The 27,189-nt window shown below is 44.8% G+C and overlaps 1 protein-coding gene across 1 annotated transcript in view; it reads right to left on the reverse strand.

Moving 5' to 3' along the window:
- Nucleotides 1-736: 736 nt before the first annotated feature.
- LOC112631047 (zinc finger protein 532-like) overlaps nucleotides 737-27,189 on the reverse strand; it is a 41,265-nt gene continuing 14,812 nt past the window's right edge. The window contains 7 exon segments of the mRNA XM_025395546.1: nucleotides 737-936; nucleotides 939-1,358; nucleotides 1,361-1,591; nucleotides 1,594-2,668; nucleotides 2,670-2,938; nucleotides 2,941-3,631; nucleotides 22,822-23,121. Of these exon segments, the coding sequence (XP_025251331.1) occupies nucleotides 737-936; nucleotides 939-1,358; nucleotides 1,361-1,591; nucleotides 1,594-2,668; nucleotides 2,670-2,938; nucleotides 2,941-3,631; nucleotides 22,822-23,121 (3,186 nt within the window).

Genomic DNA, 27,189 nt, shown 5'->3' on the forward strand with positions numbered 1-27,189 from the left:
TTGCAGATCTGCCCAGAAAACCAGTACCATTTTTTTTCTTTAGAATAGCCTTCCCCATTCCTCAAAATGGAATTGGGGAAATCAGCATTTCTTATTAGATTCCTGGCTTCAGTTTTTATCCATGCTGGGAAAGGAGCGACCTGCAAGGCTGCTTTAAACACCCTTTGGCGTGACCTGAAGACAAAGGCACGCCCACACTGGAGCGCAGTTGTCTCAAATGTGAAGTCACTCCCTCAGGGCAGGCACACGGAGGAAGTGCTAAGACACGTAAACGTTCCTAGTGTTTTCGAGACCCACAATTACTTACAATTTATGTAGTGAATTCTAAAAATTAAAAACACTAAAAAAGCCATTATTTTAGCAACATACAAAATAGTTTATTTGAATTTAGGAACGGCCCCTGTCACTAAGAACTTTGTTTTAAAGAAACAGTACAAAAAGAAAAATTCTAACCCAAAACAACTCAAATCGTTTTCCACTAAATACTGATACAAACGTGTAACAAAGAGTATAAAAAGTTATTCATTTAAATATATACAAACTCTTTTAAACTCAAATACTGTTTTAATACTTATCAAGGATATATACGACGAGGTAAAGGAAGGTACGTTGAAAGAGAATATATTTCAACAGCCTAGACAGTACTGTTAACTCTATTATACTGCAAACTCTTTGCAACAAAAATGTCTTTTTTATTCCAATGTGGACAGGGATATTCCTCATGGACCATCTGTGGCTATTTCTCGGCTGAGCTCATCCTTTTGGATTTGATGAAGGCCATGCCGTGTGTCCACATGTGAGTATTTAAGGCTGCTTCAGTTTCAAAAGTTTTTGCGCATACTTTGCACTTTCTGTCTGACACGGCGCCATCGGGGGATTCATCCTTGTGGCTGGGTTTGTTCTCCTGTTAGTTATCTTCCCCAGCCCCGTTTTGCTGGACACTGGCTGAGGTTCCTTTAACTTGTGTACGATGAAGAGGTGCCTGTACAGAGAGACGTGAGACGTGTAGCAGAGGCCACACTCCCCGCGCTGGTAGGAAGAACCATCCGATGTGTGCTGAGGGATGTGTTCGTGGAACTGCAGCAGGTTTTTGGTGGTGAAGCCACACACGGCACACTTGTGAACCTTAAAAACATTGATTTTCAGTTCTTTCAGTGGCTGAGTGATTGCTCCTCGGGGAGGCCTGAACTCCAGAACTGGTTCTTCCAACTTCCGCTTGGGACTGGGGACCGTGGTGTCTTCTTTTATTTCTGTTTCTTCCTCATTGGTGGTGTCTGTCATTTCTTTCAGGTCAGGGTCCTTGATGCCATGCATCAGCTGGACGTGCTTCTCCAGCATCAGTTGTTTGGTAAAGGTAGTCTGGAGCCTGGGCAGTGTGAGCAGGCCTACGCTTTCCTGATGCCTTTATGCTTCATCCGGTTGTGCCGGCACAGGCTGTGGGACGAGCTGAAAGACTTGTCACACTGGCGGCGGGGGTGTTTCTTCATTTGCTTCCCATGCTCCTTCCTCATGTGGGATATGTACACATCTCTCTGCATGAACAGGTGGTCACACTCCCAACACGTCCACCCAGAACTGGCCACTTTCTTGATTTTTTCACAGGAAATGGAGATTTCTTTTCCAATTTCTCTTTCCCATTCATGGATTTGGTGTCCTCTTTGTTCTGATCTGCTGAATTTTGAGTTACAGGCTTAATGCTCAAAGGCAAGTTTATACCCAAGTTTGGAGGCCCTTCAATACTTTTCAGTGTTCCATGCATAGACTTGATATGGTCCATCATAAGTTGCTTCTCTGCATATAAAAGAGAACAGTCTGGACACTTGAAAACAGACACCTTCTGGTTTTCAATGTGTTGGTCAAAGTGGCGATACAGCAAGGTTTGCAGGGTGAACACAGTGTCGCACATGAAACACTTTTGTATGATTTTTGGTTCTCCTATCTTGATGCCAGGATGCTGTGTGTGGGCATGGGAATATGTGCTTGGGGCAGACTTAAATGCCATTGGACAAATAGGACACCTGTAGAAGACTTCACAGTGAGAACCTTGAATGTGAGACTTCAGAGCAGCCACATCAGAGTACACAACATTGCAATGCACACATCGAAAACCAGCTCTCCTCGTGTAGTGCAGACAGTTCTTGGTGACATGGGTCTGGAAGTCCACCGACCTGCAGATGGCCCTGCACTCAGGGCAGGTGTAGGGAGATTTATGCTGATGGATTCTTTGGTATGATGCATAACTGCACTGGTTAGGAAGCAGCATCTGGCAGACAGTGCAAGTCTTTTGTCCACTCATATCTGCAGCCTGCTGGAAATGTGCAGCCAGTGACGTCTCGTCCTGGAAGACTTCATTACACTCCAAACCTTTTAGACTATGTCTACGCAGTTTGGAGGGGTCTTCATCTAGGGGCATGGCTGGGGTGATGGGAGTGCTTGAAGGAGCCGATACGACTGTCCCAGTTATGCCAGACTGAATTTTTGTGACAATGTGTGTGCCGGCTCCCACAGGGCTCTGAAGAGTGGAAGTTGAAGTGGAAGTATTGCTTGATGGAGAAACTATCATTTGACCTGCTGGGACTGGTTTTAAAATTAAGTAGGAGCATTGCATTACCACCCCTTTCTCCTTATGCCCACGGGCATGGGAAAGGAGGCTGCATTTGTTGTAAAAAAACGAGGTTCTTTGTACAATGGTTGCACGTTACTTTGATGCACATGCTCCATCTGCCGCAGTGCTGGGTCAGACTCTTTTCAAGTGCAAAGGAGTCCCCACACTCCAAGCACTTGTATCCACACGTTGGTAACATGATCCCTGCATTGGCGGGAGGACTGAGGTTTGGGATGTAAACAGGGACTGGATTGACACTGCTCAGCACCTTGTTGAAAGCTTCCACCACAGAACTCTGCAAGGACAACACTACCTGGACTCGAGACACCTTTTTGGGGGTTGCGAGGCTGCTGCATTGATTATCACCTGCTTTATTTGTTGCTGAGGTTTGGTTAGCACTTGGCGGAATACAGAGGTGGCCTGGGCACCCTGAGGCAAAAGGTTAAGGTTGGCAAGGTGCACAGTCTTTGGCACAAGTTTGGCATTGGCCAGGCTGGATGCCGGCACCATGATAGTTTGCTGCTGGATGGCGTTGGCGGCTTTAATGATGGCGCTGCTGACCCTCTGGACAGAGGCAGCAGATATGACTGTGGCTTTCACCATGGTGTTGTTAGTGAGCTTCAAATTAATGACTTGGGATCCTGCCATCTTCACAGCAGGCACTGGGAGGAAAGCAGTAGCCACGGGCTTGATTGTGACCTGTTTGGGGGTGAGCTCTGCAGGGGAAACTGCATTGGTCATGACCACGGACTGGAGAGGCGCCCTGAGGGGAGAGGAAAGGACGGCGGCTGATGCTGGAGATGACAGAAGGGATGTCACAGAGGCCATCACGGACACCGTCTGCTTGGAAGATTTCTTCCCAGAGTCAAGATCCATTTCTGGCAATACCCTAATCACTGTTCTCTTGATTTCCCCAGAAGATGTCTTAATGGTTTTTATGAGGACTTTGAGGATTGCTGGCGTGGACTCTGTGGGAGGCCTGCTACGCTGAGGCCTACGACTGGGGGTGTGGGCCCAGGCGGCGGCCTGTTGTTGTTTTTAATAGATAACCTTTATTAGGTTGAAAAATCTTAGTTTTCTAATACTTTAATGAGAGTTTTTATTGTTGTTGTTTTGCAGTAGGGTTTCCCTCTGTCGCCCAGCTGGAGTGCAGTGGTGCAATCTTGGCTCACTGCAACCTCCACCTCCTGGTTTCAAGTGATCCTCCTGTTACCGGGGGTCCTTGCTCCCAGAGCTCCCAAGATGGTGGTGGGCCACTTCCAAGGTGGCAGCAGGCCACTTCCAAGATGGTGGCAGGCCTCGCGTTTTATGACCTGGGGTTCTCGGCCTCACTGATTCCAAGGAATGGAATCTTGGGCCATGCGGCGAGTGTTATAGCTCTATTAGAAGCCATGGGTCACGGAAGAGAACCGTGGAACCCAGTGACTAGTGTTCAGCTCGATTAGGACGAACCCAGGCACTTAGCCATGCAGGAACAATGGCAAGCCTTTAGCCTGATTGGGAGTGGCGATGGGAACCTTGCTGGATCAGGAGCACAGTGGACACCCTGCTGGATCCGGAGGGATGGACATCAGTGGTGGGTCTGCGAGGCGGGTCTGCGAGGCGAATCTGCGACCGTGGCCAATGCAGGGGTGGATGGCAAGTGAAAGCTCAGCTCGAGCCATAACAAACATGGACCAGAAGAGTGCAGTTGCAAGATATAATAGAGTGAAAACAGAGCTCCCATACAAAGGGAGGGGACCCAAAGAGGGTAGCCATTGCTGGCTCCAGTGCCTGGGTTTATATCCCAACCATTGTCCCTCCCACTGTGCTCTCAGGCAACAGATGATTGGCTATTTCTTTACCTCCTGTTTTTGCCTAATTAGCATTTTAGTGAGCTGTCTTTACTATCTGATTGGTCAGGTGTAAGCTAAGTTGCAAGCCCCGTGTTTAAAGGTGGAAGCGGTTCCACCTTCCCAGCTAGGCTTACGGATTCTTAGTCGGCCTAGGAAATCCAGCTAGTCCTGTCTCTCACTCCCACCTCAGCCTCCCAAGTAGCTGGGACTACAGGCATGTGCCACTACATCCAGCTAATTTTTTTATTTTTTATAGAGATGGGGTTTCACTATGTTACCTGGGCTGGTCTTAAATTTCTGGGCTCAAGTGATCCTCCCACCTTGGCCTCCCAAAGTGCTGGGATTACAGGTGTGAGCCACCACACCTGATGAGAGGTTTTTTTTTGTTTTTTTTGTGTGTGTGTTTTTTAATGTCATAAATGCCCGTTTCTGTTTTTTCACATCTCTGAAGATTATGATTTTTCTCTTTTATCCTATTAATGTCATGAGTTACACTAATTTTTTGAAATATTAGACCAACTCTGCATTCTGGGATAAGCGCCTCTCCCCCACGCCCTGCCAAGTCACATGTATTATCCTTTTTCTGTTTTACTATATTTGATTTGCTAATATTTTGTTAAGGATTTATATTAATAAGAAATACTATTAGCCTGTATTTTTCTTATAATGACTTTGTTTTTCTTATCAGGATAATACTGGCATCATAAAATGACATGGCAAATATTCTCTCCATCTCTTGTTCTGAAAGTGTTAGTGTGATATTGGTGTTATTTTCTCCTTAAATATTTTATAAACTTCACCAGTGAAGTGATCTGTGTTGGTGTGTTCTTTGTGAAAAAACATTTTAAAACTATGATGATTTCTTTCATAGATATAGTATAACTTAGATTATGTCTTCTGTCATTTTTGTAATTTGCCTCTTTGAAAAAAGGGGTAATTTCATTATATCCATAAATGTATTTGCATATGTTTGTTTACATTATTCCTTTTTTTATTTTAATGTTCATAGGACTTGTAGTTATGTCTCCTTTTAAACTTCTGATATTGGTAATTTTTGTTTTTTCTTGAGCAGTCTAAAGGTTTATCGATTGTATTATACTTTTAAAAGATACAGCTTTTGCTTTAATTGGGTTATCTCTACTGTTATCCATTTTCCATTTCATTATTCTTATTCTCACCTTGATTTTATTCTTTTCTTCTCTTTATTTTCAGTTTAATCTATCCTTTCTAGTCCTCAATGAGGAAGCTTAGTGATTGCTTTTAGACCTTCCTTCTAAGCACCACTTCACCTGTTCTACAAATGCCTTTTTGTTCCCCTTTTGCAATCCTAATTGTTCTATTTGTCCCTGGAGGACACTGGGAGTTTCAAGTGTCCTGCAACTGAAGCTACTTCCATTAGACTCTTCATCAGATTTTAAAAAGGGTTTGTGACCAGAAAATTTCAGACTATTTGACACCAATTAAGTATGGATTTTTAGGTTCAATTTCTTACATAATCTATCAATTGTACACTTCTATGTAGTAAGGCCTAGAGCAGTTGACTGAACATTGTGGGGGAAGAAGATGTGTGCTTCATCTTTTTAATTCTTTCTCTCCCACTTCAGGAGAATTGTTGCTGCATAAGGCCTCTCAGGTCAGTGCCATTTCCCTCCTAGTTTTCTTTATGTGAAATAGCATAAGTTCTGGCTATGCCCAAGCTTGTTGGTGAGCAGAAAGTTAAACTCTCCCTTCAGACTCACTAAGTTTGTTAGAAAAACTGATATCTGGGCCAGGTGCGGTGGCTCACGCCTGTAATCCCAGCACTTTGGAAAGCCGAGGCGGGCGGATCATGAGGTCAGGAGATGAAGACCATCCTGGCTAACACGGTGAAACCCCGTCTCTACTGAAAATACAAAAAGCTAGCTGGGCGTGGTGGCGGGCGCCTGTAGACCCAGCTACTCGGGAGGCTGAGGCAGGAGAATGGCGTGAACCCTAGAGGCGGAGCTTGCAGTGAACCGAGATGGCGCCACCGCACTCCAGCCTGGGCGACAGAGCGAGACTCCGTCTCAAAAAAAAAAAAAGAAAAACTGGTATCTGGATTTGGTTCTAGTCTAGCATAGATTAAGAAGAAGAAATATGTTGAAATGAGGATAAAGAGCATTTTAAATGATAACAGAGATCCAATATGATGAAATAGGAGTAAGTTCTTTTTTGTTTCATTTTCCTCCAATTTCATTTTAAAACAGGTGATTTTTTTAAAAGAAGATGGTTTTGTTCCAGTAGGCATTTGACGCATTAGCCTTCCTTGGCTTTCCCAGCAGGGATATAGACCTAGCTAAATGACCTGGTAGTGTTTTCTCTGAGTCAAGTTAGCATTAAATGTGGTCTCTGGATATGGGAAGAGATGGATAATCTAATAGTCTACAGATGTCAGAAACTTTATTCTCACCTTTTCTCTCCATATTTTAAATTTATATGTCTTTTTGAAAAACATTTAGACTGCCACCTCCAATTAGGATATAGAAAGTTCCAAGAGATCATTGCTCTCACTGAAATAATGTGAGTAAGCTGGACAAGCTACAGAAGCATAGTTGTTAAAAACCCAAGCTGAGGATAAAGAAGTGAAAATAAACTAAATTCCAGAGTGCAAAGAGCCCTTGCTAGGAAAGTGAGACCCGAGGCTGCTTTCCTCATAGGGGTATGGTGGATGGAAGATTGAACCCACTATAGATGGGAAGTTTTGCAGATGCAAGGAGAAACTACCTGAACTTTTAACAAATTTGCATGAGCTGGCAAAATGTATTAAAATCCCCTAGAGTCCCATTCTTCACTGAGAACCTGGCAGCAGCAAGAACAGGGAAGGAGAATTAAGAGAGACTTGCTCAGGGCACACCTGCCTACTAATTCTTTCTAAATGTGCACATAATTAAATAGAGAAGACATGTTTATAAAAAACAAGAACGGCTGGGTGCAGTGGTTCATGCCTGTAATCCCAGCAATTTGGGAGGCTGAGGTGGGTGGGTCACCTGAGGTCAGGAGTTCAAGACCAGCCTGGCCAACATGGTGAAACCCCGTCTCTACTAAAAATACAAAAAGTAGCCGGGCGTGGTGTTGCACACCTGTAATCCCAGCTACTTGGGAGGCTGAGGCACAAGAATTGCTAACCCGAGAGGCGAAGGTTGCAGTAAGCTGAAATCGCACCACTGCACTCCAGCCTGGGCAACAGAGTGAGACTCTGTCTCAAAAAAAAAAAAAAAAAGGCAGGAAGATGTAATGAATAATCAAGAGAAAACAAAAACAGAATGAGGAATGACCCAGATGTTGAAATCAGCAGACAAAAACTTTAAAATAAGTATTACAACACTGTTAACATGTTCACTGGAAAAGCCAAGCAAAAGCAAAATGTGTGAACAGATTGTAAATTTCGGCAGGAAATCTGAAACTCTACGAAAGAATAAAATGGAAATTCTAGTCCTGAAATGAGAAATTCATTTGAAGGACTTATCAGCAGATTGAATAGAGCACAAGAAAAGATATGTAAACTTGAAAATAGGTTAATTAAATTAATCCAAACCGACGCATAAAGAGAAAAATTAAAACTCAAGCAGCATAAATACAAAGAAAACCACACTAAAGCACATAATGGTCAAATTGCTGAAAATCAATACTAAAGAGAATATCTTAAGTGCTATCAGAGAAAAAGAGCAAATACATTTAAGAAGGTAACAATAAGAAAGAATGATGGCTGAATTCTTATTAAAAATGCAGACGACAATGTAATGGCTTCTTTAAAGAATTAAAAAAAGCATTCAAAATACATACTTCAAAAATAAAGGCAAAATAAAGACATTTGTAGACAGGGAAAAGTTGAGGAACTTAGTCCAGTAAGTAGACTTGCACTACATAAGTCTGCAAATTATAAAAATTTTAGGTTAAAAGGAAATGATACCTGATGATATGGTTTGCATCTACATCCCTACCCAAATCTCATGTTGTATTGTAATCCCTATTCTTGGAGGTGAGGCCGCCTGGTGGGAGGCGATTGTGGGCCGATTCATCATAAATAGTTTAGCACCATTCCCTTGGTGCTGTTCTTGTGATTATGAGTGAGTTCTCGTGTGATCTGGTTGTTTGGAAGTGTGTAGCACTTCCTCCGTTCTCTCTCTTGCTCCTGCTCCCTCCTTATAAGATAGCCAGCTCTGACTTTGCCTTCCACCATAAGTATAAGCTCCCTGAGGCCTCCCCAGAAACAGAAGCTGCCATGCTTCCTGTATAGCCTGCAGAACCATGAACCAATTAAACCTCTTTTCTTATAAATTACTCAGTCTCAGGTATGTCTTTATAGCAATGGAAGAATGGCCTGATACACCAGATTAATTCTGGATCTGTAGGAAAGAAGAGTGTTGGAAAGGGTAAATATGTAGAAATGTGTGTATGTGTATTTGTGTAGATGCATGTGGATGCTCACATACATCAAGACACTATTATTATTTTATTTGCTTAATATGTATGTCTTTATATATTATATAAATATGTACATATTATGTATGTGTTTAGTACATATTAATATGTAATTAATATATTAACATGTATGTATTTATTAAACAAATAATGTCTTGATGGATGTGAGTATGTACATGCAGGCACATACATACATATATACACACATATACATACATATATATACTCATATATAAGTAATATATATGTATACACACACACACATATCACTTTCTTGGCTCCAAGCTGAAGAATGAATACTGGTATACTGGTGGTGAACTTGCTCAGATTTTATCTGTTGAATATATCTTTAGTTTGTATTTATTGTCGGTGAGTTTTTTTTCCTGGGTAAAGGAAATTGTAAATTTCTATGTTAACAGGTAGGTGTATTAGGCCATTCTGGCACTGCTATGAAGAAATACCTGAGACTGAGTAATTTATAAGGAAAGAAGTGCAGTTGCCTCACTGTTCCGGTATCTGTATAGGAAGCATAGAGGCATCTGCTTCCGGGGAGGTCTCAGGAAGGTTTTACTCATGGTAGAAGGTGAAGCAGCAGCAGGCACTTCATATGGTGAAAGCAAGAGCAAGAGATGGGGAGTGAGCAGAGGTGCCACACACTTTTTTTTTTTTTTTTTTTTTTTTTTTAGACAGAGTTTCGCTCTTTTTGCCCAGGCTGGAGTGCAATGGTGCAATCTCAGCTCACTGCAACCTCTGCCTCCTGGGTTGAAGTGATTCTCCTGCCTCAGCCTCCTTAGTAGCTGGGATTAGAGGTGTGCACCACCATGCCTGGCTACTTTTGTATTTTTAGTAGAGACGGGGTTTCACCATGTTGGCCAGGCTGGTCTCAAACTCCTGACCTCAGGTGATCTGCCCACTTTGGTCTCCCAAAGTGTTGGGATTACAGGCGTGAGCCACTGTGCCTGGCCAGGTGCCACACACTTTTAAATGACCAGATTTTGTGAGAATTCACTACCACGAAGACAGCACCAAGCCATGAGGGAAACACCCCCATAATCCAAGCATCCTCCACCAGCCCTGCCTCCAGCACTGGGGGTCATAATCCAACATGATTTGGGAAGGGACAAATATCCAAACTATATCATTCCACCCCTGACTCCTCCTAAACTCATGTCCTTTTCACATTGCAAAATGGAATCATGCCTTCCTAACAGTCCCCCAAAGTCTTAACTTATTCCAGCATTAATTCAAAAGTCCAAAGTCTCATTTGAAACAAAACAAATCCCTTCCACCTATGACCCTGTAAAATAAAAAACAAGTTACTTAATTCCAAGGTACAAAGGCATTGGATAAACATTCCCATTCCATAGGGAGAAACTGGCCAAAAGAAAAGGGCTACAGGCTCCCTGCATGTTTGAAACCCAGCAGGGCAGTCATTCAATCTTTTTTTTTTAAATTTTTTAAAAAAATTATTATACTTTAAGTTCTAGGGTACATGTGCACAATGTGCAGGTTTGTTACATATGTATACATGTGCCATGTTAGTGTGCTGCACCCATTAACTCGTCATTTACATTAGGTATATCTCCTAATGCTATCCCTCCCCTCTCCCCCATCCCCACAATAGGCCCCGGTGTGTGATGTTCCCCTTCCTGTGTTCAAGTGATCTCATTGTTCAATTCCCACCTATGAGTGAGAACATGCGGTGTTTGGTTTTCTGTTCTTGTGATAGTTTGCTGAGAATGATGGTTTCCAGCTTCATCCATGTCCCTACAAAGGACACGAACTCATCCTTTTTTATGGTTGCATAGTATTCCATGGTGTATATGTGTCACATTTTCTTAATCCAGTCTGTCACTGATGGACATTTGGGTTGATTCCAAGTCTTTGCTATTGTGAATAGTGCCACAATAAACATACGTATGCATGTGTCTTTATAGCAGCATGATTTATAATCCTTTGGATATATACCCAGTAATGGGATTGCTGGGTCAAATGATATTTCTAGTTCTAGATCCTTGAGGAATCACCACACTGTCTTCCACAATGGTTGAACTAGTTTACAGTCCCACCAACAGTGTAAAATTGTTCCTATTTCTCCACATCCTCTCCAGCACCTGTTGTTTCTTGATCTTTTAATGATTGCCATTCTAACTGGTGTGAGATGGTTTTGATTTGAATTCTCATTGTGGTTTTGATTTGAATCTTAAAGCTCCAAAATAACCTTTTTTTGACTCTGTGTCCTACAACAAGGGGACACTGGTGCAAGGGGTGGGCTCCCTAGGCCTCGGGCAGCTCCACCTCTGTGGCTTTGCAGGGTACATCCCCTGTGGCTGCTCTCACAGTTGAGTGTTTGTGACTTTTCCAGGTGCAGGGTACAAGCTGCCAGTGGATCTGCCATTCTGGGGTCTGGAGAAAGGTGGTCTCCTTCTCACAGCTCAACTAGGCAGTGGCCCAGTGGGGACTCTATGTGGGGGCTCTAACCTCACATTTCCCCTTGGTACTTTCCTAGTAGAGGGTTTCTATAAGGAAAACCTGTCCCTGAATCAGGTTTTTGCATGGGCTCCTGGGCATTCTCATACAGCCTCTGAAATCTAGGCAGAGGCTGCCTAGCATTCTTCACTCTTGCCTTCTGCACATCTACAGGTTTAACATCACATGAAAGCCACCAAGGCATGAAAGCCACCAAGGCTTATGGCTTGCATTCTCCAAAGTGGCAACCTGAGCTGTACCTGGGCCCTTTTGAGCCAGAGTTGGAGCTGGAGTAGCTTGGATGTGGGGAGCAGTGTCCTGAAGCTGTGCAGGGCCACCGGACCCTGGGCCTGGCCCATGAAACCATTCTTTCCTTCTAAGCCTCTGGACCTGGGATGGGAGGGACAGGCACAAAGGTTGTCTTCAAATGTCTTCATGGCCTTTTCCTATGTCTTAGATAAAGGTACTTGGCTCCATTTAGTTATACAAATATCTTATACAAGTGGTTATTCCACAGCCTACTTGAATTCCTCTCCCAAAAAAGCTTTTTCTTTCTCTGTCACATGGTCCAGCTGCAAATTTTCCAAACGTTTAAGTTCTGCTTCTTGTTTATATATAAATTCCAACTTTAAGTCATTTCTTTACTCCTGCATCTGAATGAGGACTGTTAGAAGCAGTCAGGCCACATCTTGAACACTGCTGCTTAGAAATTTCTTCTGCCAGATGCTGTAAATCATCACTTCAAACTTCCACAGATCTCTAGTGCAAGAGCAGAATGCAGCCAAGATCTTTGCTAAAGTATAACAAGGGTGACCTTTGCTCCAGTTCCCAGTAAGTTTCTGATTTCCATCTGAGACCTCAGCAGCCTGGACTTCGCTGTCCATATCACTATCAGCATTTTGGTTACAACTATTTAAACAGTCTCTAAGAAGTTCCAAACTTCCCCTCATCTTCCTGTCTTCTTCTGAGCTCTCCAAACTCTTCAAACCTCTGCTTATTACCCAATTGCAAAGCTGCTTTCACATTTCTAGGTATCTTTATGGCAATGCCCCATGCTAGGTACCAATTTTCTATATTAGACTGTTTTTGCACTTATAAAGAAATTCCTGAGACAAGGTATTTATAAGAAAGAGGTTTAATTGGCTCACAATTCTTCAGGCTGTGCAGGAAGCATAGTGCTGGCATCTGCTTCTCGGGAGGCCTCAGGGAGCTTTTACTGATGGTGGAAGGTGAAGCAGGAGCAGGCACTTCACATGGTAAAGTCAGGAGCAAGAGAAAGAGATGGGGGGAAGTGACACACACTTTTAAATGACCAGATCTTGTGAGAACTCATTATCATGAAGACAATGCCAAGCCATGAGGGACCTGCCTCCATGACCCAAACACCTCCCACCAGGCCCCGCCTCCATCATTGGAGATCACAATTCAATATGAGATCTGGGTGGGACAAATATCCAAACAATATCCGCAGTTATTTTCTGTTGGGAAAAGCTGAGTGTTGGGAGAAGCTGAGGCAGGGCTTGCATGTATGATATAATGTAAAAAAGTCTTGGAACATGTCCGGGGTCCAGGGTCTAAAACCCTTTGTGGTCTTTGGAACACCAAGCTCTGTGCTAAAGGGTGGGAGGCTACTCTGACGCACCATAATCTAAGCCCAGGGCATAACATCCCTCATGGCTTGAATAGAATCCAGGGCTTGTGGCTCTGGAATGTGTCTAGACTTGCTGGCTCCTAGCTCCTTGCTCTCCCAGGATCGATTGTATCTTGAGTTAAAAAAACCTGCTCTCCATTATCTCAAGTAGCAGAGCAAATGCTAAACCATCACAGCTGTAAATATGTGCTTAATGCAACATGCCATTTTGACCTCCACATTCTCACCCCCTGATTCTTTGTTGGATTACCAATAAATAGTGTGGGCTTCCGGAGCTCAGGGCCTTCGCAGCCTCCATACACTAGCGACGGCCCCTGGTCCCAGCTTTTTCTCTCTCAAACTGTCTTTTTCTCAATCCTTTCACTCTGCTGGACTTTGTCACCCCCAAGACCTGGTGTTGGGTCTGATCACCCAACAATTTTCTTTCAGTGCATTGAAATGGTCAGTCTACTGTCTTCTAGCTTCCATTGTTTCTTTTGAGAATTTAGCTGTTACTCTAACTGCTGCCTCTCTAAAGACATCTTTTAAGGTTTCTCTTTGTCTTTGGTTTTTTGCAGTTTCACTATAATGTATTTACATGTTGATTTATTTTTAAAATTTTCTGCCTTGAGATTTATTCTGCTTCTTAAACACATGGTTTGATGTCTTTAATTAGTGGGGTTTTTTTTGTTGTTGTTTTTTGGTTTTTTTTCCTGAGACGGGGTCTTGCACTGTTGCCCAGGCTGGAGTGCAATGGTATGATCTTGGCTCACTGCAACCTCCACCTCCCAGGTTCAAGCAATTCTCCTGCCTCAGCCTCCCAAATAGCTGGGGTTACAGGTGCGTGCCACCATGCCCAGCTCATTTTTGTATTTTTAGTAGAGATGGGGTGTCACCATATTGGCCAGGCTGGTCTCAAACTCCTGACCTCATGATCCGCCCACCTCAACCTCCCTCCCAAAATGCTGGAATTACAGGCATGAGCCACTGTGCCTGGCCTTTTATTAGTTTTGGACAATCTCTAGTAATGATTTATTCACATTTGCCTCTGTTCCCATTGTGTTTTCTTTAGGGATACCAATAAAACATACGTGTTAGACTGTCTTACCATATCCTCTGCATCTCGATCTGTCAAGAAGCAATTATTTTCATGTCTCTTCACAATTAGGACTTTCTGAGCAAATGTTATTGATATTTGAGTTAAAGAAAGTTAGAGGGTGTTAGGACTAAAGTCATCTGCTCCCATTCAAAGGGCAATAAGATTTATTTTCTTCTAACTCCCACCACCCAACTTCAGGCCAAATGCTTGCATTCTGTAGTAGAGATGTTCCTGTTTTTCTTTCTGAGACTATTAATTTACATTTCAAAGGGGAATAAAACCTGGAATCATGGAGCCAGTTGCTTCCATTCTGAAGGACTGTAAATGACTGGAGAGCAAAGGTGTTTCTCTCTGAAAGAGAGGATTGTAGCTGGGAATGGTGTAGTCTATATGAATTACGTTCTTAATTTAAACTGTTAGATTCATAATTTCAGAATTTCTCTTCTATACTGCAAAAACTCCTCTGCATAGGCAGGCTTATCAAACTATGCACTTTAAATAGGTGGATTTTATTGTATGTAAACTGTACCTCAATAAAGCTGTTAAAAAGATAAAATCAGACAGAAAAAAAGTTATTGAATTTTTAATTTTCATAATGTATTTTTCAATTCTAAAAAATCTATTTGGTTTTGTGAAAGGAATATAAATCTTGGGGCCCCCAAATCACTAAGTTAAAGGCAAAAGTTAAGTTAAGCTGGGAAGTGCTTAGAGTCAACCTGCCTCCCATTCTACCCAAAGTCACCCCTCTGCTCACTGAGATAAATGTATATCTGATTGCCTCCTTTGGAGAGACTAATCAGAAACTCAGTGCAACCATTTGTCTCTTATTTACCTATAACCTGGAAACCTTGCCCTGCTTGGAGTCTTCCCATCTTTGCTTTGAGTTGTCCCATCTTTCCAATGCAAACCTGTGTTCATCTTGCATATGATGTCTCATGTCTCCCTAGAATGTATAAAACCAAACTGGGCTCTGACCACCTTGGGCACATGTTGTTAGGACCTCCTGAGGGTGTGTCACAGGCACGTGTCCTCAATCTTGGCAAAATAAACTTTCTAAATTAATTGAGACTCATCTCAGATGATCAGGGTTCACAGTTTCCTTATACATCTGCTATGTCACTTTTTATGATTTCTAGTTTTCTGCCAAAATGGTTTAAATAAACTGTTATCTCCTTGAACATAGTAGACCTATTTATTTTATGGCATCTACTGATGATTCCATTATTTGCAGTTCCTGTGGGTGGGTCTATTTGTTGTTTCTGTTCATTCTCATCCATAGCATTTTTAAATTTGTTTTTTTTCAGATGGAGTTTCACTCTATCACCCAGGCTGGAGTGCAGTGGCACGATCTCAAGTGATTCTCCTGCCTCAGCTTTCTGAGTAGCTGGAATTATAGGGGCCCCCCACCATGCCCAGCTAATTTTTGTATTTTTAGTAGAGATGGGGTTTCACCGTGTTGGCCAGGCTGGTCTCAAACTCCTGACCTTGTGATCCACCTGCCCCAGCCTCCCAAAGTGAGCCATGGCAGCCGGCCCCATCCATAGCATTTTATCATCACGTGTACTTGGTTATCCTTGACTCTGTGTTAGACATTGTGCTTGGAAAACATAATTTAAGGCCTATGCTGTGCCCTTGTCTTCTAAAAATAGTTTTTTATTCCTTTTGCCAGGTGACTGGGAGCACTACCAACACAGAATTACCTTAATTCAAGTTCAGGCCTTGTTGTTTTCTCCACCACTCAGATTTTTGAACCACATTTTCATCCATGCGAGGACTGGTTTGTTTTTTGTTGTTCTTACTTCAAGTGTGCAGCATTTTGGGGTCACATCCCAAAGCCAGATCATATATTGGGCCTGACACTTGGTGGGCCCTGGATGCCAACTTTTTTCCCATAGTATCTTGAGGCCACCAAAGCCCAGAAGCACAGCTAAACTTGAACAATAGAGGCCAAGTTGTTTTACTAATCTCTCTAGATTTTGGGCCTCTTTTGGAACTTGGCCAGATAATTTTTCACTATCTTCCAAGCTCTGTGATGCTTGTAAGGCCAAGGAGGGAGGATCGCTTGAGCCTAGGAGTTCAAGACCAGCCTTGGCAACATGGGGAAACCCTGTTTCCACTAAAAATACAAAAAATTAGTCGGGCGTGCTGGTGCGTGCCTATAATCCCAGCTACTTGGGAGACTGAGGCAGGAGAATTGCTTGAACCTGGGAGGTGGAGGTTGCAGTGAGCAGAGATTGCACCGCTGCACTTCACCCTGGGCAACTGAGCAAGACTCCATCTCAAAAAAAAAAAAAAAAAAAAAAAAAAAGGGAAATGAAGTCTCAGAGCCTCTGCTTGGGAGCTTGAACAGGAACCAGAACCAGCAAGAACATCCCATCAACAGACCACCAGAGCCAACCGTGCAGGATACGCCTTCAATAGCGACAACGTGTGGCAGCATCCAGCAATGGCAGCATAGGGCTGGAGTTGTTCTTTGTCCATCTGGTGCCAGGGAGCTAGACTGAAGAAGCAGAATTCCTGGACAATACAGGGGAGGAGGGAGGGCCCAGGGAGGAGGCGCTGGACTTCCTTTGCATCACAGTAGGCGAGTGCTCAGGCAATTATGAGAGAAGGCGAGCTCACATCTTTGCTCTGCCACAGCCTGAGGAGTTGGCAAGTCACTGCATCTCTTTCTGCCTCAGTTTCTTTATTTGCAGAATGGTGACAATAATAGAACCTATCTCCTAAGGTGGTTGTGAGGATCAAATGAATTAGTGCATGTTGAATAGTGCCTGGTACATATTAGGTGCCCGGTAAATGTTGGAGGTTGCTGCTGTTGTTATCATTATTATTAGAAAAGATGAAAACGGATGAGACAATGTTGGCACCCAAATTAGCTTATGCCATAAGATGCAGAAGTAGATATCATAATTCTCACTTTACAAATGATGAGACGGAGTTTCAGAAAATGCAAATAATTTACTCAAAAGCAAACAGGACTGATCACACCAAATCTTTCCCAGAAACTGAATTTATTGCTGGTAGAGATCATATCTGCACTGAAACTCTGGTCTTCCCATCTGACTTGTGTTTCCCAGAAGTTTGAACTTAACCTAAAAACCAGATCTCCACGATGCTTCAGCCAGGATGAGAGTCAGATGCAAAGTTTTATGGCAAATGAACCTGAAGTTCAAGTGAATCACACAGGGGGGAAAAACCTCATTTTTATTACCTCTGATTTCTTTTTCTTGAATCCATTTTCTCTTCCCATCTTCAGTGCTTCTGCCTGAGTTAACCCTCATCTCCTGCCTGAACTCTTCTTCTTCTTCTTCTCCTTCTTCTTTTGAGATGGAGTTTCACTCTTGTTGCCCAGGCTGGAGTGCAGGGGAACAATCTTGGCTCACTCTGCCTCCCAGGTTCAAATGATTGTCCCCACTTCAGCCTCCAGAGCAGCTGAGATTACAGGCACCTGCCACCATGCCCGGCTAGTTTTTTGTATTTTTAGTAGAGACGGGTTTCACTATGTTGGCCAGGCTGGTCTCGAACTCCTGACCTTGGCCTCCCAAGGTGCTGGGATTACAGGCGTGAGCCACTATGCCTAGCCCCATCATCTTCTACTTAGTTTCCTTTCTCCTAGCACTGTTGCCTTCTAGCCTGCCCTCCATGCATGTAGAAGGGTGGGGTGGTTTTCCTAACTAAAATATCCTCCTACCTAGATCCTTTCAGAGACCCTCCCCCCTCCCCACATCTCCTGTAACACTGCACAGCCTTCTTAGCTGTGTTCAATCTGACCCTGTCTCCCTGCTGAACTTCTTTTCCTGCTGCTATCTCAAGAGCTGGGTTCTCTTTCTTTTTGTTCCTGAAGCATTTGGGCACACTCCTACAGTAGCATTCACCATGTTTTATTGCAACTATTGTTTGCACCGAATCTTCCCAGGAGACTGAATTCATTGCCAATAGAGATCATATCTGCTCCCCTGGTGTCCCCTTAGTCACTAACATGGTGCAAACTAGAAAGTGTTGATGAATGGGGCAGATTATCCTTGGGGCTCATTTAAGATACAGAGGTGGCCACTCGAGTTTAGGATCAAATGCAGCTCTTCCTTATATTATGGGGAAGTAAAAAAAATGGGAATGAAAAATAAATGACCATTACATGCTATATCAATGTGTCAATTTTATGTATGCTAAGAAACCTCAAATAATGCAGTTTGGCTATACACCAGAGCTCTGTAATCAACAAGTGAAAGAAAAGATATTATCATGGCCAGAATTTACAGAGGTACTTTCTTGTGATATCAGAGAAAAACAGCTCAAATTGGAAAGCTTAGGCAGGTCCCAAATGGCAGGTTAGAAGACCAGAGTACTAGAGTAGTCTGCAGATTTATCAGGGCATGCTGGGAACATCAGCAGCAACTCCTTATTCTTCTGGCTGTTGGTGGGACAACAGAGTAGTCAGGCATTCCTAACTGAGCTACTTGGATCCAAGTTAGGATCCAATCCTAACTTAGCCGTGCTACTAGCTGTGTGACCTTGGACAAGCTCCTCAGCCTCTCTGTGACAAAGATGACTCATATGTAAAATGGGGTAGTCATAGCACACCCAGTGTTACTGTGAGGAGTTAATACTTACAAAGTGCTTGGCGCAGTGTCTTAGTCCATTTCTGTTGCTATAAAGGAAAGCCCAAGGCTGGATAACTTATAAAGAAAAGAGGTTTATTTGGCTCACGGTTTGGCAGGCTGTGCAGGAAGCATGGCACCAGCATCTGCTCCTGCTGAGAGCTCCAGGCTGCTTCTACCCATGGTGGAAGGTGAAAGGGAGCCTATATGTGCAGAGATCGCTGGTGAGAGGAAGAGAAAGAGGAGGGAGGGGGTGCCACATGCCTCTAAACAAAAAGCTCTTGCGAGAACAGAGTGAGAACTCATTTATCCCTCCACCATCCCCCAGGGAGGGCATTAATCTATTCATGAGGGATCCACTCCCAAGATCCAAACACCTCCCATCAGGCCCCACCACTAGCTCTGGGGATCGAATTTTAACATGTGATTTGGAGCACAGACATCCCAACTACAGCAAACTGTGTCTGGCAAATAGTAAGCAGCACACGTGTTAGCTCATGATGTCACCCATCCAGGAATCAGTCCTATTCCAATGAAGGCTAACCCACAACATCAAGGAGTCTGGGAGAGAAGGGTCTGGCTTCCTTCCTCTCACTCTGATGCTCCACACTCATGCATGTCTAGTTCTTGTGTCACATCAAGTAGCTCTGGTTTTGAAAACAAGTAGTCCTCATTTCCCTTTTCCTGGAGAGCTGTGGTCAACAGCTAGGCTCGTTAACCAGCCATCGTTCCTCTGAGAATAACTGAATCTGGACCGTCTGATCAGTATATCACCTGAATGCATTTGGCTCCCCTCCCTGAGAATTGGCTCCCTTGTCTTACCTCCTTGGCATTGCAAGTTTAAAAACAAAAGCTTTCTGGGCTTTGACTTATGGCCGCCTGCTGTTTCTGTGGCCCAGCTGACACTGAAGAATGTTCTGTCTGAGGCGCTTCCATTATTGGCAACAAAGATTTTTTCCCCCTCATATATTGCTTAAGTTGCATCAATTGATTAATGATCTGTAGAGTGCATTTTCTAGCACTTTTCCATCGGTGTCTCCTGAGTGGGCTCGTTCATGAGCAAAATGTGTCTGCTTTTCTCTCTCTCCCTTGCCTCACTCACGGCTGCATCTGGGTGGTGTGGTGGGCAGGGAATGGGGTTTTATGGCAAGAGAGGAGCTGGATCCCAGGATTCATCATGAACGAGCCCACTCAGAAGGCACCAGTGGAAAAGTGCTAGAAGATGCAGTCTATAGATCATTAAACTCATGCTCTTAAGGTCCCTGGAGCCTGTCCTATTAGGACACAGATCTTAAGCTTTTAAAAAAATGTTCTAATGCATTGAGCTTCTTCTTTTACTTTAAATCAACTCTGAGTCTTTTTTTTTTTTTTTTGCTTTGGTTAGCTAGAGTTGATGTCTGTGGCTTAGAGTCAAAGAGCCCAGTGAACACCAGATGGGAAGGGTTTGGCCAGATGAGCCCTAAGGCCCCTTCCAGCCTCGCCACTTTGAATAGATGAGTGAATGAATGAATGGTTGATGGAACTGAACCAGATCCCTTCTAGTCTGAGCTCTGAGAGAAAGTCAAGTGAAGGTGGTGGGAGGCAGGGGGAAGGTGAGGAATGTGACCACTGCAGATGCTGATCCCAGAATGACCAGAGTTCTGCATGGACCAGGATTAGGACACGCTCAGGGAGCCTGCCCCTGCTGAGCGCTTCTTTGCTGACTGGCTGGGTGACCTGAGGGAAGCCATGCAAGCTCCCGAGGTCCCATTTTCCTCTCTAAGGAGAGGATTATTCTGTGCTCTTTGCTCCTTCCTCTTCTGTAGCTAAATTAAAATGCACGCGTGACTAACAACAGTGCTGGGGTGGTCTGCGTGGAGTGCCGCCTGTTGGGCTGTGAGCAATTTGCCGCAGAAGTCTTCATCCTGGTAATTTGGGCCAGATGCTTCAGTGCAGACCCCACTGACTCATCAACAGCCCTGCCTTCCTGAAGACTGAGCTGGGGGTCAGCTCTCCGCTCATGCCATCTGCCTTTCCAGAAGCACCCTGCTGGAGGGGTGCGGGGGAGTGGGGGGCAGGAAGAACATACACTTAGGGAGACTACTTGGTGTGGGGGAATCCGAAGGATGGGGAGTTATTCTAGCTGGCATGAAGATTTATCGGAAGGAGGAATTGGTATAAGTGAGTGTCTATGTGTGGGACTCAGGGGGCTGTGAAACTTGCATGCATTTGGAAGAGGAAATGTTCAAAAGCACCAGTTCATGATATTTTCACAGCTGTTTGGGAAGCAGTCTGTGGGCAGAAGCAGCAAGCTCAGGGACGAGAGGGAGCTGGTGGTTTGGCAGGATGGGCAAAAGGCTCTTTATAGCTTTGTACCCTTTTTCTGCTGCTCTCGGCTTCTCTTTCCTTTCATTTTTCCAGATCCTCTGGCCTTCTAGGTTTCCGCCTCTTGTTTCCATAGGTCACCTTCTGTGGCAGAGCCCATTTTAGTTGCAAGTGACTATTCCCCAACTTGTAACAACTTGGGGACCGAGTGGGGCTTTATTGGCTCCTGGAATCAAACCCTGAATTTGAACAACCAAGTCTTAGAAAGGGAAGGCTGCAGCTGGATTTCAGGAATGGCCGGAACCGGGACTTGAACTCTGCTGGCAGAGCTTCATCTTTGCTTCTCTCTATGTAGTGGTTTTATTGTCTCTTACCATAGACCAGCTTCTGCAACACGGTCGGGAATGTGGTTGCCAACAGGACCCTGGTTCACCTGTTGTAATTCTGACTGCTGGAGAGGGACTGGCTTTTACTTTCTCTATCCCAAGTTGAATTAGGGAGAAAGCTCAAGACTAAAAATCACAGCTCTGCCAATGACTACCTGTGTGACGCTGCAAGAGTTCATCGCTCTGAACAGCAGTTTTCTCGCCTGAGAAGTGGGAATGAATATGGCTCCCAGATCAGAGAGGCAGGTATTGCCTGGTGGTTGGGAGCAGAGGCTCTGGAGCCAGAACACCTGGCTACAGTTTCAGTTTTGCTGCTTAGATGCAGTGTGACTTTGGTCTGGGTCCCCAATCTGTGAATGTCCCAGCTTTCTCATCTCTAAAATAATGGGGATGATAATGACACCTACTTGTAGAAGTAGTGTGAGAAGTAAATAAGTCAGTGCTCATAAAGAATGTAGTTCACTGAATGGCATTTGGCAAGCAATCAGTGCTAGCATTTACTCCTTGCCGTCTCCACAGTTCTTGGTAACATTTCTCTAGGGCCTCCCCATGGCTGCTGCTTAACCAGGACAGGCTGTGAGCTCTGGGCCATTCCCTCTGCAGCCAGTGGCCCCTCTGCTTCTTTCTCGGCTACTCCAGAATGGAAGTAAGAACTGAGAGTGCCGTTCTTATATTGAATCTGTTCTGATTTATAGTTTTAAAAAGTAACCATTCTAGAGCCTTTGTTTCCTATTACGAATGGATTGGTTTTAAGAATAGCTTCTATTCTGAGCACTGTGTCAAATGCTCCACATTGATGATTTAATTGTAAGAACAACACAGCCAGGCAAGAGTTCCTAACTCCCCCACCTTTTTTTTGTTAATAGGTTAAGGAAATGCACCTGTAGTTAACTAGTCAGAGATCATGCTTACGAAAGCGGCATGATTAAAACCCAGCTCTGTCTGGCTGGAGGCATCTTCTGGGGAAGGCTGAGCCGAGATTGAGCATGGAGACCACGTTTCCTGGAGCCCCAAGGCCTGGGCATCCTGGTGGCCTCGGCGGGGGCTTCTCATCTGCCTCGGTCTCCCCTGCTCCCTGAGTCAGGCAGGCCTGTTTGCATAGAAGCTTAACTTCTGCTGGCTGGTATTTTGTTTGCTCACACACTGACTTTCACTCTGTGCGCCTTTGCCTTGACTTGTTTCCCAACTAGAGAATAGGTTCTATGTGGTGGGTGTTGTGCCCAAAGTCTTTGTCCCCCTCACACCCCTCGCCCAGGGCAGGAGATGCAGCTGCGCGCCTCCGTGATCTGGGCTGGAGGAGAGAGAGGAGAGGAGTGCGTCAGTCCCGCTCTCCGCCAGGCGGTGGCGCCAGGGTGCGGGCCAGGCCGGGCTCAGCGTGGCTGTCTGGGCTCGGCAGCTGCAGCCCACCAGTCTCCTCAGGACCCCACCTGGAGAAGCACTCGTTCTGGGCGTTACCTGTGGGGAGAGGCCCAGGGGAGTGGCGAGGCTGTAGCAGAGAATGTGGGCGTTCGTGAGCCCCGCGGTTCGGGCTCCTGCTTTCTGGGGACAGCCATCATGGCCCTGAAGTCCGCAGCCCTTCAGGGGGCGCCCCTCAGAGCCCAGGGGTGCCCGCGCCCGCTCCGGCCCCTCCGCCTTCTGCAGAAGGAAAACTAGGCCCTGGCTCGCTGGGACGGGTCCTTTCGGGGACTGCGGCTGCTTCCCTGTTCGTAGACTCAGCAGCCAGTGATGTGACTTCAAGGCCCCCTCGAGCTCTACCTTCTTAAAAAATAAAACGTAGACCTCTCCTCAGCCATGTGGGTTATGTGAGAGCAGCCTGATTTGGGGCTACTATTCATTCATTCATTAGTTCACTCATTTGGGATCGAGACCATGGTATGCCAGGCACCTTAGCAGGGCTGAAGACAGAGCGAGAACCCGGCAGACACCGCCACTGCTCCTGTGGGATCTGAGGTTTAGTGGGGAACACAAGGAATTGAGCACATGGACGGAAAGTGCCCTTAAACCAGCCCAGGAAGATCAAGGCGAGCTTCCTGGAGGAAGAGGCACCTAAGCTGATGACTGAAGGCGAGAAAGAGTTGGCGGGGCTTAAAAAGGGGGATGGGGGGTGGGATTGGACATGAACCTCAGAGACTCCTTGTTTTTTCGGGGGGTGTGGGAGCTGGCTCTGTGCTCTCCCATTTTTGTCACTCAGAGTGCAGAGACCCATGACCTGGGTAGGGAGGAAGCCTATTTCCATCTGTCCCTGTGCAAGGCGATGTCCTGTATAGGATTAGGACTCTGATGAAATCAAATTTTCTTTCTCCCCAGGAAAACGATGTCTGCATGGGTCTCCCCGGTTTTGCCCACAACTGCAGGGTCCTATGGATGCCCAGTGGAGCCCACGGTGAGAACCTGAGGGTCAGGCTGAAGAGACCATGCTCCCCTGTGGTAAGTACCTGCCTTCCTGAACCGCCTGTCCCACCCGCTGCCCCGGTGACTCTGCCAGTCTGTGTGTCTACAGAGGCTGTGGGGAGGGAGGTGCGGGGGTGGGCTCTGCCCTGGCTTCTTGCTTTGCTTCCATCTAGTGTGGCTCTGCGGGGTGAGCCTACTCCCCTTAGAATACCCTTCTGGTTTTGGTGGCGAGAGACAAGTGTCATTCCTGGCCCACAACAGCACCCCAGGATACCTGGTGAAACGCAGTGGGTTTTCCCAGCAGGGCGGGGTGAGCTGCGCCTGGCTGGGCTGGCCTCCCTGCTTTCTTCATTTGGGGTCTCTGAATGACGGGTTCCCGGCACCCACATCTTGGGGCCACTGGGGGATGGGGCTTTGTTGCTTTTCCCCTGCTGTTTGGTGAAGGACTGAGACTGCCAGTGTTCCCTGCCAGGCCAGTATTCCTCCTCTGGGGGGCTCCCCTGACCAAAGGAGGGTGGGAGGCAGTACCCTGGAGGAGAAAGGGCTTGGGGGTTGGGAGCAAGAGGCTGAGGGGGTTGGCCTTTTTGGGCTCTTTACCCACAGCAGAGCTTTTACAAAGTCCTGCAAACTAAGGTGTGAACCTTGGTTTCCTATTATAAAACAAAGATGCCCATGCCCATGGTGACCCGGGCATAGTATGAAGCTATGAGATACAAGGACAGTGACAGTAATGATTACCAGGGCTGCAGCTTATCAATTTTTGCTAAGCCAGCTCCTGTGCGTGGTCTTTACATTTGTGAATCATGCACAGGACATAGATGTAAGCTGTCTGCATACTGAAGAGCACAGTGTTACTGAGAGTGGGGTGGTGATGAATGCTCTCCTGGGCTCCCTAGACTTGGGTGAGCCCAGTAGCAACCCCAGGCTTCCTGTGCAACCTGGACAAGTCCTCCTCCTCTCTGGTGCTCATGTTTTATCATGGAGGAGGTTGGCCCAGATGACCCATGAGGGTCCATCCCATGAAGTGGCCTTGGGAGTGTCACCATCAGGAATCTGCCAGGGTTGCTGAAGGCAAGGGACAAGGAGACCAAGGGGCTGGTTATTGATGACAGGCAAAGATGGGGACCTGGTGGAACGAAGATCTGACCCTCGAAGGACCCCGAAATCCATGGTTCCCCATTGGTAGTTACTCTCAGCCCTATGAAGAGGGTGTCCCTTACTGGAGGTGATTCAGAATCATCGAGACGGCGGGGCATGGAGGCTTTGTCATCCCAGCACTTTGGGAGACCAAGGTGGGAGGATCGCTTGAACCTAGGAGTCAGAGACCAGCCTGGGCAACATCATGAGACTCTATTTCCACAAAACATTTAAAAATTAGCCAGATGTGGTGGTGTGTGCCTGTACTCTGAGCTACTCAGGAGGCTGAGACAGGAGGATCCTTTGAGCCCAGGGGTTTAAGGTTGCAGTGAGCTATGATCATGCCACTGTACTCCAGCTTGGGCAACAGAATGAGATCTTGTCTCTAAAAAAATAAAAATAAAAGCAAAAAAGACAGGGAAAACAGAATCACTGAGACTTTTTGGTAAATGAGACTTCCCTGTTGGGAGTCAAGCTGCCCTAGGGAGTAGCCTTGGGCATCAGAAGCAATAAAGGTAGAAATCAGGCCCAAACTCCATGAAAGGCCCGGAAGGACCCATAAATCCAATCGACAAGCCTTATTAAACACATTGCCTGTTCAAACTTAGGTCTGGTGACCATTTACTGGGTTTGCAATGTTACTATTAATGTTCAAAAAAATGCCAGTGCAATCCCCATTGCCCCCACAATTTATACTTTTCTTCTCTTTGCAATGTTTTCCATCTGCCTCCGTTCTCTCTGACCCAAGGCAAGTAAAAATATGAGCCACCATTTAATGAAAATGCGTAATATCGTTTGGCCGTGTCCCTACCCAAATGTCTTCTTGAGTTGTAATCCCCGTAATCCCCACGTGTCTAGGGAGAGACCTGGTGAGAGGTGATTAGATCATGGGGGTGGTTTCCCCCATGCTGTTGTAGTGATAGTGAGTGAGTTCTCATGAGAGCTGATGGTTTTATAAGGGACTCTTCCCACTTCACTCCTCACTCTTCTCTCTCCTGCCGCCATGTGAAGAAGGACCTTGCTTCCCCTTTGCCTTGATTCTAAGTTTCTTGAGGCCTCCCCAGCCATGTGAAACTGTGAGTCAGGTAAGCCTCTTGCCTTTATAAATTACTCAGTCTCCAGTATTTCTTTATAGCAGTGTGAAAATGGACTAATACAATGTATTGTGTGCCAGGCCCTGCAATAAGTGCTTTATGTGCATTATTTCACTTAAGATTTCTGTGAGGTAGCATCATTAGAATCACTTCCTTTTTATTTTTTTAATGAATTTTTGATTTTTGATTTTTGTGGGTATATAGCAAGTCTATATATTTATGGGTTGTATGAGATATTTTGATACAGGCATGAAATGAATACTAAGCACAGCATGGAGAATGGGGTATTTATTACCTCAAGCATTTATCTTTTGTGTTCCAATCCAATTATAATCTTTTAGTTATTTTTAAATGTGTTAAATTATTTTTGACTATAGCCACCGTGTTGTGCTGGCAAATACTATGTCTTATTCATTCTAATAATATTTTTGGGTCTATTAACCATCCGCACTTCCCCCATTGCCCCACTACACTTCCCAGTCTCTGGTAACTGTACTTCCACTCTCTATGTCCATGAATTTAATTATTTTAATTTTAGCTCCCACACATAAGTGAGAACATATGTTTGTCTTTCTGTGCCTGGCTTATTTCACTTAACATAACGACCTTCAGTTCCATCCATGTTGTTGCAAATAATAGGATCTCATTCTATTTTTGTAGCTGAATGGTACTCCATTGCGTGTCTGTACATTTTCTTTATCCATTCATCTGTTGATGGATGATAGATGAATTTTGACTATTTCCAAATTTTGACTATTATAAACAGTGCTGCAATAAACATGAGAGTGCAGATATACTGATCTTTGATATACCGATACCCTTTCTTTTGGGTAAATACCTAGGAGTGGGATTGCTGGATCATATGGTAGCTCTATTTTTAGTTGTTTAAGAAACCTCCAGACTGCTCTCCATAGTGGTTGTACTAATTTACATTCCCATCAACAGTGGGCAAGGGTTCTCTTTTCTCCACATCCTCGCCAGCATTTGTTATTGCCTGTCTTTTGGATAAAAGCCATTTTAACTGGTGTGAGATGATATTTCATTATAGTTTTGATTTGCATTTCTCTGATGATCAATGATGTTGAGCACCTTTTCATATGCCTGTTTGCCATTTGTATGCCTTCTTTTGAAAAATATCTATTCAGATCTTTTGCCTATTTTTGAATTGGATTATTTCATTTTATTTTTTCCTATAAAGTTG

Source organism: Theropithecus gelada, chromosome 9 (genome assembly GCF_003255815.1).
Source record: "Theropithecus gelada isolate Dixy chromosome 9, Tgel_1.0, whole genome shotgun sequence".
Lineage (NCBI taxonomy): Eukaryota > Metazoa > Chordata > Mammalia > Primates > Cercopithecidae > Theropithecus > Theropithecus gelada.